The 11,016-nt window shown below is 38.8% G+C and overlaps 1 protein-coding gene across 1 annotated transcript; it reads right to left on the reverse strand.

Annotated features, from left to right (window-relative positions):
* Positions 1 to 1,325: 1,325 nt before the first annotated feature.
* On the reverse strand, positions 1,326 to 10,757 carry LOC146312477 (zinc finger protein 518A). Its single transcript, XM_084741082.1, has 2 exons — positions 10,659 to 10,757; positions 1,326 to 5,793 (listed from the first exon to the last, which is right to left on the reverse strand). The coding sequence occupies exon 2, from the start codon at positions 5,771 to 5,773 to the stop codon at positions 1,628 to 1,630; it is 4,146 nt and encodes a 1,381-aa protein (XP_084597208.1). The 5' UTR covers positions 5,774 to 5,793; positions 10,659 to 10,757; the 3' UTR covers positions 1,326 to 1,627.
* Between the last annotated feature and the right edge of the window lie 259 nt (positions 10,758 to 11,016).

The following is an 11,016-nucleotide window of genomic DNA, read 5'->3' on the forward strand; positions in this document are numbered from 1 at the left end:
TATTTAACTGAAATTGCGACTGTGATATGTGCCATAATTAGTGGGAATGATCATTTTTGCATTACAATTTTTATTTGTACCGAAAAAAAGAACCATTAAAATTATGATGATGTGATATTTGTTGGGGTCTGTTCCAAACATATTGGATATTATACTTGGCCATATTGCAGTTTCAGTAATAATGTGATTAATTGTGCAGCCCGACATTGCCATTATTTTCATACCTGCTTTTATTTGAGACTTTACAGTAATGTTTATCCTAGAGCTGAAATAATTAGATTAATCCATTAGTCCATCAACAGGAAAATGTCCCAATATTTGATACGTTTTATTTTTTTTTAAAGAGAAAAAAAAATGCCAAACTTTGTCTCATTCCAGCTTCAAAATTGTGATGATTTGCTGTTGTACTTTGTACTAAGTGATAATAAACTAAATATCTTTGAGTGTTGGATTGACAGAGAAAACAAACAATTGCAGGCATTTTTCACTACATTTTGAGTTATGTATTAATTGTGAAGTTAATCTTCAGACTAATCGACGGTGAAATTAACTGTTAGTTGCAGCCCTTGTTTTATGAGTGGATGTCAAATCTTACTATCGAGCCCTGTGACAAGATCATGACAGATTCTGACTTTCTTGACATTATATCTTTGTGCATAAGTCACCAACTAAAATTGCCATCTGAATGCAAATTAATTGGACCTTTAAGATTTATGAGTAAATTCAGAAATCAAATGTGGATTGACAGAATTTACAACATGAGCACAAGCAACAAACAAAAATATTGTTGCATCGAAACTGCATAGGGTGTAAAATGGGCTGATCTGTATTTCTCAAGTACTGACAGAGAGTCATGACAACCTCTCTGTTTAACAGATACAAGGTTTCTCTTTTCTGCAAAAGTATTTTATAAAACCATCTGTATTTCTGCAACACCTGGCAGACTAAACAGATTGCTGTGAAAAATCTCAGCTAGTTATGACAAATGCATGCTACAGGTTGACAAAATCCTGGCGAGAAACTGTAAACTAATCTTGACCATAGAATAGTGTAAAATTATATCCCGTTCAATTAAAACATCTTACGAAAAGGAATAATTTGGACCAGAACATATTTCATTACAAGCGCAAAACAACTGAATTTGTCTACAAGCTTTAAAGTTAAGCTATACAAATACAGTTTCCTGTCCTCATGTACAGGATAATTAAAGATACAAAAGTCCCTTAAACTAGGCCTATGCTTTTTTGAAATTTATGAACAAAAATGAGAAATCAGATTAATATGAAATCACCTGAGTATTTAAAATCAACTCTGCATACAACCGCTGCTGACATTGTCCACTTTTATTAAGCTAGTCCTCTTAAAACAACTCGTAATTACAGTGTACCATTTTCACAGTTCAATTTGACCTGTGCGTGCATGATAGAAATCATACTTGCAGTACATAATTTACCAGAATATGCACCTATGAAAAGATAAACTATAATTCACTTAAGAATATGTATTTACAAGAACAGAAATCGAACAAACATTTAATGGAAGGTCATTAAAAAATATACAACTTCAACCATTTGTTCCACCTCAAAAAGGACAGAATATGAACCTATTTAAAGGTGATGGAAAACTTTCAGAACAGTTTATTCCAGTCTCTAGTTGCCTCCATGAGGTGCCGCTGGCCGTGGCCAATCCAGTCCTCCTGGCTGTTAAAGAGCCGACCACAAAACCAGCAGTCAAACACCACAGGCTCTTGTCTACAACCTGATGAAGCTTTCACCACTTCATACTTTTTTTTGCTTTTTTTCCGCAACTTCATCTTCAGGAGGAATCGTTCTCGGACAGAACTCAGAACTGGCCGAGGTCTTGGATCATCGCTGTGAGATGATGCACCTTTGGTCAAGGAATTCTGCCCAAGAGCACCCAGCTCGCTGAGTGCTTGGACTGTTTTCTGAGACAGAGAGACCTTAGTAACAGCACCTTTATACCTGTTGACCACTTTCATGATATTGGCCACTTCGGGAATGTCAGCGTCTGGATGATTGAGCACCACAACAGGTTGGTATCTACGAGGGCATTTGACCTGCTGTAGAGAACTGAATGGGGCAAGTCTCAATGTCCTTTCAACTTCTTTGGCTACAGGCTTCCATAACACAGTACTCTCTTTCTCAGTCAGTACTTTATTTGAGAGTCTTCTAGATTTATGCACTGCTGCTGGAAGCTCATCAAATAATGTTTTCCTGCGCCTTTTCCTTTGGCTTGGAGGCCGAATTGACCTCGGGGCTAGGACAGGTTTCTCAGTTTCACACGGTGGTACCGTTACATTCATCTGAGAGGGTGAAATGCAAGATTCCTTGACATCTTTCTGTGCAGTATTTTGTATGGTGATCAGTTTCTTTACTCCACTGGAGGCGGTTCCGTTTGATGACACCAAAAAACACTGGCTCTGAGGTCTGGTGGCCAAAAACAAAGGTTGACTGCTTGAGGTGGCAGTGCCACTTGTAAGAAGGCTACCAGTAGGAGTGACGAGTTTAAGTATGACCTTGTTTCCTGTACCTTCATTGGTCTGGCTACATGGAGTCCCAGTTTTTGTGTCTTGGTTGTTCAATAGTAGGCCTGATTTGGGTGGAGAAATGTATCGGAGCAAGAATGCCTGCCGTCCAGTCTGCAGGGTGCTGGGTTTGTCTGCAGAGCTCACAGGCACTAAAACTGGTCGTGAGTTCAGTGGGAGTGGTGTATTTGCCAGTCTGAGGCCAGGAGTACTGGGCGTCTGAACAAATGGAACAGACCTCTGTACTAAGTAGCAAGTTGGCTGTGCCTTTGCTGTTTTGGCTGCAGGTGTAGTATGTGGTGTGCTAGAAAGGAGAACAGGACCCTTAAAACCTGGACTGTTAATAAAGTAGTGATTTGAGGTGGTGCTAACACCTGGTTGAACAGCAGAGAAAAGTGTTGTCCCCTTTTCAGCAGTTCCTGCCTTTGGTGCTGAAAAACCCATCCTCCTGCTGCTGGAAGTAAGGGTTACACCAGGAGGGTTACTTGATCTCTCTGACCCTGGCTTCATGTAAGATACATTGATTTGGGGATTTGCAGAACTTGTTATCAGTTTGAAACCTGGAGTGGCCTTGACCTGCACTGGCATGGCAAATCGATTCTCAGTAGTCCTTAGGAACACTGGCTGCTTACCCTCCGGTAACTGAAGAATTCGTAGAGTTGTTTTTGTTTGTTTTAAAGAATCACTGCTTGCACTTGAAGAGCCAACTCTTTCCTTATTGAGTTGTTGGGTAATGATTGCATCTGAGTGTTCCTCAACAAAACTACCCAAGGGAGTTGAACTACTCTTAGTTTCTGACGGTTTTTTGGATATAGGAATGCTGTCCTCCTCAACTTTAATAATATTAAAGTCTTGGAGGACTGACTCAGGATTTTCATCCTCAATTGGAGGACTGTCAACTATGCACTCATCAACTTCAATATCTGACTCTTTGTCCATGTCCTCCTGATTCCTTTGTTGAGCTAACTCTTCTCCATTGCTACTTTCTGTGAATGGTTCTGGAGACTCTGCCAACGTCAAGCTAAACTGTGATGAATCACAAATACTTTCTCTGTCTGCTGAATGTTCGTACATATTGTCAAAGTTTTGGCTAGTGTTAGGTGAAGTGCTGAATGTTTCCTTGGAATAATTGTGGAAAGTGAAGACTTCTTGGTTTGGTAGATTTTGTGTGCAGTTTTCTGAGCCCATGGTACTTTCTCTGCAGCTACCAGAAGTGAGTGGAGATAGCTCTGCTGGAGGTACTGGATTTGCCAAAAGCTTTTTGAAATTTTGCTGCCCATTTTTATGTTTAATCTCTGTTCTCACCCTGTCAGGGTTGTGATTTTCTGATGTAGTCTGAGGAGATTGGTCATCATTTTCTTTAGTGTTAAAGGAAGAGTTCTGTTTGTGTTTGTCAATAGGTTCGTCTGCTTCTGTATCAGTCATTGATAACTCATCTGCAGACCCACAGTTTTCAACAGTTTTTTTGGAGACTTGTTTGGAAAGCAATGTTTCCTGAGTAACTTTTGAAGGTGAAGATAAACCAGCACAAATTGCTGAAGTATTACTGACTTTTGAACCACTGTGGTTTGTTGCATCAGAGTTAAATGTTGCAGAGACTGAGTAACTATCAAACTTATTTCTCTCTGAACAGGTTGTTTGACTTGGATGACTTTGGTTGGCCATGTGATCAAACTCATTTGCCATGGGATCAAATGTATCTGCGTAAGTCGAGGACCTAATTAGAGAAGGACTAGTTTCTTCTCCAACAAAATGTCGATGTGGGCTGGAATCAAGGTTGCAAACAGATGTTTCTTCCTCTTCAATCTTTACTTTTACTGCCATAATATCATCTTGATCCATCTGTATGCAAGATCCACTTCTTGGTGAAACAGCATAGCAATGTGATGTTGAGCTCTTGCTATCAGAGTGTTCGCCATTCTCAAGAGTAACTTTACTTTTATCCAACACAGGATTTGGTGCAGGGGAGCCCACATCTTCGATTGGGGAATGGTTCTGAGAGGATGAGTCTTGCTTTGTTGGTATTACTTTGAGAACTAAATGTTTTTTGCCATCAACCATCTTGAATCCCATCACTTTGGTTGTACAGTTGGGCGGGAGAGAGATTTTGTTCTTAACCATCAGAACAGTCAGCCCATTAGGATTTGTGTGACTTTCAACATCCGAACTTGCAGACTTATCGCATTCCTGTAACATTACTGGTATCGACTGCTCTGTGGTATGAGAGCCTTTGCTCCAACTTTTGTCTTTTTTTGCTGTCCCATCCATAAAGTGGTGGGTGTCCTCTAAGGATATCTCTGGTTTGATTAGCCTGCCATTTTGGTTTGATAAATTCCCAGAAAGACAGTTCAGTTTTGATATCCTCTGAGCCTCTGATGATTCAGTGCTCTTTTTTAATAAAAGTTTTAAGCTTGCGGATGAATTTGCTGGAGTGTCTTCTATAGGCTTCCATACATTCCTTCTCTCAGTCTCCTCTTTGTGGACAGCCGCAATGTGTTTTTTAAGATACTCGCTTCTTGCTGCACCATATCCACACATCTGACAAGTAAAGGGGAATGTACCCGAGTGAGCTTTCATATGCTTCTGGTGACCCTCTTCGTTCAAGCTGATATGAGTGCATTTCGAACACTTCCATGGACTCTCATTATGATGATGGATGTGCTGGACGAATGTACCGGCATCCACAGTTGTAAACTCGCACCAGTCACAGTTAAACTGTCCATTTAGACTGTGACACATGATGTAGTGTCTGGTAAGCAAAAGTAGGGAGTACTGAACACCATCGTTGCAGAGCTCACATGTAACCAGAGTATTCCTGTGCTCGATCCGATGGCGCTGAAGAGCCGGGAACTCGTGTGTGACAAAACCACACAGGTCACAAGGGTATGTAGGAGGGGTTCCTTTATGAGCTGCTCGAAAATGTTTGAGGAGATCATTGGGGCTGTATGTGGAATCGTCTTTACACACAGAGCACCCAAAACTCAGGATCTTGCCAGAGAAAACAGCCCCCTGCTGGATTTTACAGTGGGCTTTGTTGAGAGAGAGTTTATCTTTCTTGGTGGAACTCCCATGTTCCTTAATGGAAGAGTCTTCTGCATTATTGAAGAGTGACCCATCTGTCACTTCTCTGAAATGCTTATACACAAAGTCTTTTACCTTTTCTTTTTCATCCTCTGTTACTGATATGTTTTTGGCAGAATCATGAGGTATTGTGAGGTCTTCTTCCATAGTTGTAGACCTGCAGATATCTGTAAGAGAAGAAATCAAATGTTTTTCATTAATACAGGCAGAGGAATTCCACTTATTCTAAATGCATTTAACAAAGCTGTAGAGCTGAAAAGTAACATAATGTATAATGCATGCACAGGGCCATTGGTGTTCAGGTTGATCATGATTTCATGCCCACTCAAACCACACAGGGTTCAGTGAAGTATTTGAAATAAAGACTATCTCTACTAAAATCACAAGAAAGTAATGCACTCAAACATTGACAGAAAAACAGTACATATGCAATTTCTGACCTATGTATTTAATGAGTGTGAACTAAATAGCTCATGATGTGAAATACATTAGGGCCTGAGTGGCTGAGACCTCTGCCAAACATCGTCCTGTAGGGGGGAATTCTTGATACCATCTAAAAACAGTCACAGCCAGAAAGTAAGCAACTTTTCAGATTTCACCAGCTCATAAGCTGGGATTTGTAGATCTTAAAACTAACTCACTGTATTGGAAGAAAGCAAAATCCGTCGTCCAAATATGAGAAATTTCTCAGACACAACGCTGATGAGTACAGACCTTCAGTCAACAATTACACACTTACTAACTTGTGTGTGTGTGTGTGTGTGTGTGTGTGTGTGTGTGTGTGTGTGTGTATTAGTAGAGTTGTCATGACACCAGAATTTTTGTAAACTTTTATACAATACTAGTGTAGAAAAAAAAACAAACAAAAAAACTCTTTTCTTTTTTTCAGAGTTTTGGTACTTTGGATAATTACAGATACTGTATCATTTTAAACAGCCTTTTTCTATGGACATTACACAAAACATCATGGAAAATAAAATAAAAGTAATAAATAAGTTTTGACACACTTATCATTCAATGTTTCTGTTTATTTGTTTTCTAAGTAATGGTTCAGATTAGTGTGCAATGGTGGCTAGCTTGAAGAATCTAAAAAATTAAATAAAGACCATGGGTCAACAATAAATATATAAAGACTCGCACGCTGTCTTCTGCACTTGCAATTGTTGTTAAATCTCTGATTGCAAGTGCAGAGGAGTGTGCGAGAGTCTTTTAGATTTTTAAAAATCTAAAATATTAAACATATTTTGCGTTGTTTTCACATTTTTGCTTATTATATAATTCCACATTTCACAGTATTGATTTAAAATGTAGAAAAATAATAGAAGAAAAACATTAAATGAGACGATTAATAAATAGACCACCAACACCACTGTGATGCCATCAGTGACCCTCAAACAGAGGAAATGCTGTTATCTGTGTTTCACCAAATAAAAAAAAGAGATGGAAGCATTTAGTCAAAACAGAATCACTATAGTCTGCATACCAGCGATATCACTGACACACATTTCTTGGGAGGTATACTGGCTGGTCGCCGAATGCTCAATCACACTGGTTAGAAGAAACAAATCCCACCAATCAGAATACTCGGTCTCTCCTCCTTGCTTGCATGCAAATCAGCTTCTTACATACTTGCTCTGCAGCCTTTCAATTCAGTGTACAAATGCAACTGAAAAGAAAAGTTTGGAGACTACCTACTGTAAACTAAAAGAAATCAACTGTGGTTTCAAACTGAAGAAAATCATCTTTACTAAGGCTGCAGAAGAATACAGGTGGTTATGACAATCCTAAAGGAAGACACTTTATATCCAGTCTGTCTGAGTGCTCAACACACATCTGTTTAACAAAAGAAAAAAGCTAATTGCTATTATAATGACAAAAGATCAAATGGGAGATTGGCTGAGATGGTCAGAGGTGTCACAGTTCTCCAAATCCAGGCTTACACTATCAAATCTTGATTTATGAAGGCTGACAAATCATTGATTTTATGCTATGAAAACTGCCATTTACATTTGAGGGATACACCGATTAACCGGGCAGAGACTGGAACCAGAACGGTCAGCATCACATATCTGATTCTGTATCACACCAGTCAAATTCACACACACGTTCCACACGATAGTCACGTAATGTGAAGTAATGTCACGGCCACAACAGGGGGGGGGGGGGGGGGGGGCTTGCAGGGTGTCATTCAGAAGCAAGTTGGTTTCATTGTTTCAACAGGACATCATTAACAAAATGTTTCCTCCATGTGGCTCACCTGCTGTTGAATCGTGAGTAAAGAAAAAAAAGGGTCCAAAAAGCTTGTTGTGTTTTTTTGGGCGACTTTATAAAAACATACTGAGACACTGAAAGAGATGGGGCGGGGCAAACTACCCTGTGTGTGTGTGTGTGTGTGTGTGTGTGTGTAAGTAAGAGCAGTGTAGGTGTGTGTCTGTGTGAAAACATTTTCAATACACAAATATAGTCCCCCTCCCCCATCCTGTCACAGTTACACTGTCATTCTGAGAAAAAAAAAACCCTGGGATAGTTAAGGTGTGACTCCACACAGGGCTGGCTTGGCCTCTCCCCAGCTACACAACAAAAGCTTTCAATAAACAAGAGAGGCAACACAAGACAACATCAAGATAAAACCAGAACTGTTTTCTCCTACACGATGCATTTGGCTGGTTAAAGCCTCTCCTTTTTCCATGAATCACTTTAGCAGAAGGTGCCTCAAGCTTCCAACAACTCCACATCTCTGACCTTTACCCATGATCTCTCCCCTCTCTTTTGAGCTGCTAGCTTTACTGAAAACCTGCTCATGTTAGTTTGTCTTTGATAAATGAAATGTAAGATATAAAAAAAGAAATAAGACAAGTCTGAGTGTGAAGAACCGCCACATTAAAAAAACATGAGAGCTTTATCACCAGGTGTCCAAAAGAATGATTTAGATCAAAAGAAACAGCCCAGCATGCATAGAGTGTAACTATACAAACTGCTGTTACTATCTCGTCATGGTGATTTTTGACCTTATTGCATATTTTTAATTTTCACTACATACATCAGTGTTAGTTGACTAAGGCTCATGATGTGTAGCCAATCAGATAGTGTTAGGGGTGGGACATTAAGCGAAACTACAGGGTGTAGTGTTATTATACTGTCGAGTGTATAACTATCTGTTTGGAACATTCCACAGGTTAACATCAAATTGGTAACAGGTGACAGTATCATGCTTGGGTTTGAAAGGAGCATCCTCAAAAGGCTCAGTTGTTCACAAACGTGTAGGGTGGGGTTCACCAGTTTGTGGAAAACTGCATTGGCAAATAGTCAAACAGTTGAACGACAGTGCTCAACACAAAAATTCAGAAATGTAGAGATTTCACCATCTACAGCCCATAATATGATTTAACGATTCAGAGAATACAGAGAAATCTTCGCATGTAAGGGGCAAGGCTGAAAACCAACACTGAATGTCTGTGACCTTTGACCCCACAGGCAGCACTGCATTAAAAACTACAATACTACATGGGCTCAAGAACACTTTGGAAAACTGTTGTCAGTAAACACAGTTTGTCTGTGCATCTACAAATGCAAGTTAAGACTCTACCATGCAAAGAGAAAGACATATATCAACAACATCCAGAAACACTGCAGACTTCTCTGGACCCGAGCTCATCTGAGATGGACTGACACAAAGTGGAAAAGTCTGCTGTGGTCTGAGTGCCCATGGCATCATGGGTAACTGTCACACCTGTGAAGGCCCTATTAATGCTGAAAGGTACATACAGGTTTTGGAGCGACATATGCTGCCATCCAGACAATGTCTTTTTCAGAGACGTCCCTGCTTATTTCAGTGAGACGGTGCCAAGACACATTGTCGTGTTCCAAGAGCATGTCTTCATAGTAAAAGAGTTCAGGTACTAGACTGAGCTGCCTGCAGTCCAGACCTGTCTCCCATTGAAAATGTGTGGTGCATTATGAAGCACAAAATACAATAACAGAGACCCCGGACTGTTGAACAGCTGAAGTCGTATATCAAGCAAGAATGAGAAAGAATTTCATGGAATTTTCTGGAACATGTTGCAAGTATCAAATTCAGAATGAGTGTATTTTTACAAAAAAACAATAAAGTCTATCAGTTTATACATTAAATATCTTGTCTTTGTACAGCATTCAAGTGAATATAGGTAGAAAAGTATTTGTAAATCATTGCATTTTGTTTTTATTTACGTTTTACACAGTATCCCAGTATTTTTGGAATAGGGGTTTGTAAAATACTACTACTAATAGTATAATGAAATAAAAATATATATTTTTTTAAAGGAAACAAATTAGTAGTTTATTTATTGTCTGATTTTCTCTTTTGTTTATTTTCTGTTGCTCTTTTGTAAAGCAAAAGTTATTCTTATCTGATTGTTTAATTAATCAATGGAATAATTGGAAAAATACAAGATTACTAAAATAATTGATAGCTGGAGCCCTATCATGAAGGTGCTCTCAAATATGCACAGGTGGCATTCATCATGTTTAAGCAGATCATTTATAATTATCTGAAGTTAGGAGTGTTTGCTGAATGATGCTGCACACTTGAATAAGCCTACTGTACACAAAAAATAAGCTAACATAAGAATACGAAAATGTTCTTGCATGAGATCCAGTGTACTCCGGACAATCCACAGAACACACTGTCAGCAGTTTTAAACTTGGACTACTTCATATTCAGGAAATCCCAATAAAAAGAAGAAAAAAGTTTTGATGCCAAGAGCACCAGACACTGAATTCTATTTATTGGTATTGTACCAGACATGTTAGATACCATTCATCATGAGCATACCGCTATTAACAATAATCACATGATAATATTGAAGAAACAAGAGGGGAAAATTTGTGAAGACTTATTATGAAGCCCCAAAACAAAACCAAATTGTTCAAGTTTAATTTATAAAATGTCTATTTCTAAACTTTTTTTCAGATTTTAAAAAGGTTCACACTTAGCTTTTTGCAATGATTAAGAATAAATTCAATTAATGAGCAGGTAGTTAGCAGTCATTACCTTTTCTCCTTTAGGAAAAACTCAAACAGTAATGCATGTCGTGTCTGAAGACGAGGAGCTTGCAGCGTGGCCACTGTGCCTGTAAGACAGAAGCACAACACTCCAACTTAAAAATTTCAAACTGTACAGTTTAACTTTGTTTAAATACCATTAACTGACAGTGCATTTTAAAGAGAGAAGACTGTTTGTAGCAGGTTAAAAAGCGTGAGAAAAAACCCTTATTTCACAACTTGCTTGATGATTTGACACCAAATTATCACTGCTGACATGTTGTCATTGGTTTCATGTTTTTGTTCTGTTTCATTAACATGAAAGTCTCTCTTACCTTATCAATAGAAACCAGAAAACACCTGTTATG

This window comes from Lutjanus erythropterus, chromosome 17 (assembly GCF_056507025.1).
Source record: "Lutjanus erythropterus isolate fLutEry1 chromosome 17, fLutEry1.hap2, whole genome shotgun sequence".
NCBI lineage: Eukaryota > Metazoa > Chordata > Actinopteri > Lutjaniformes > Lutjanidae > Lutjanus > Lutjanus erythropterus.

Bases quoted from the DNA above. Each gene is read 5' to 3' on its own strand.
- LOC146312477 (XM_084741082.1), bottom strand. From the start codon at position 5,773: ATGGAAGAAGACCTCACAATACCTCATGATTCTGCCAAAAACATATCA.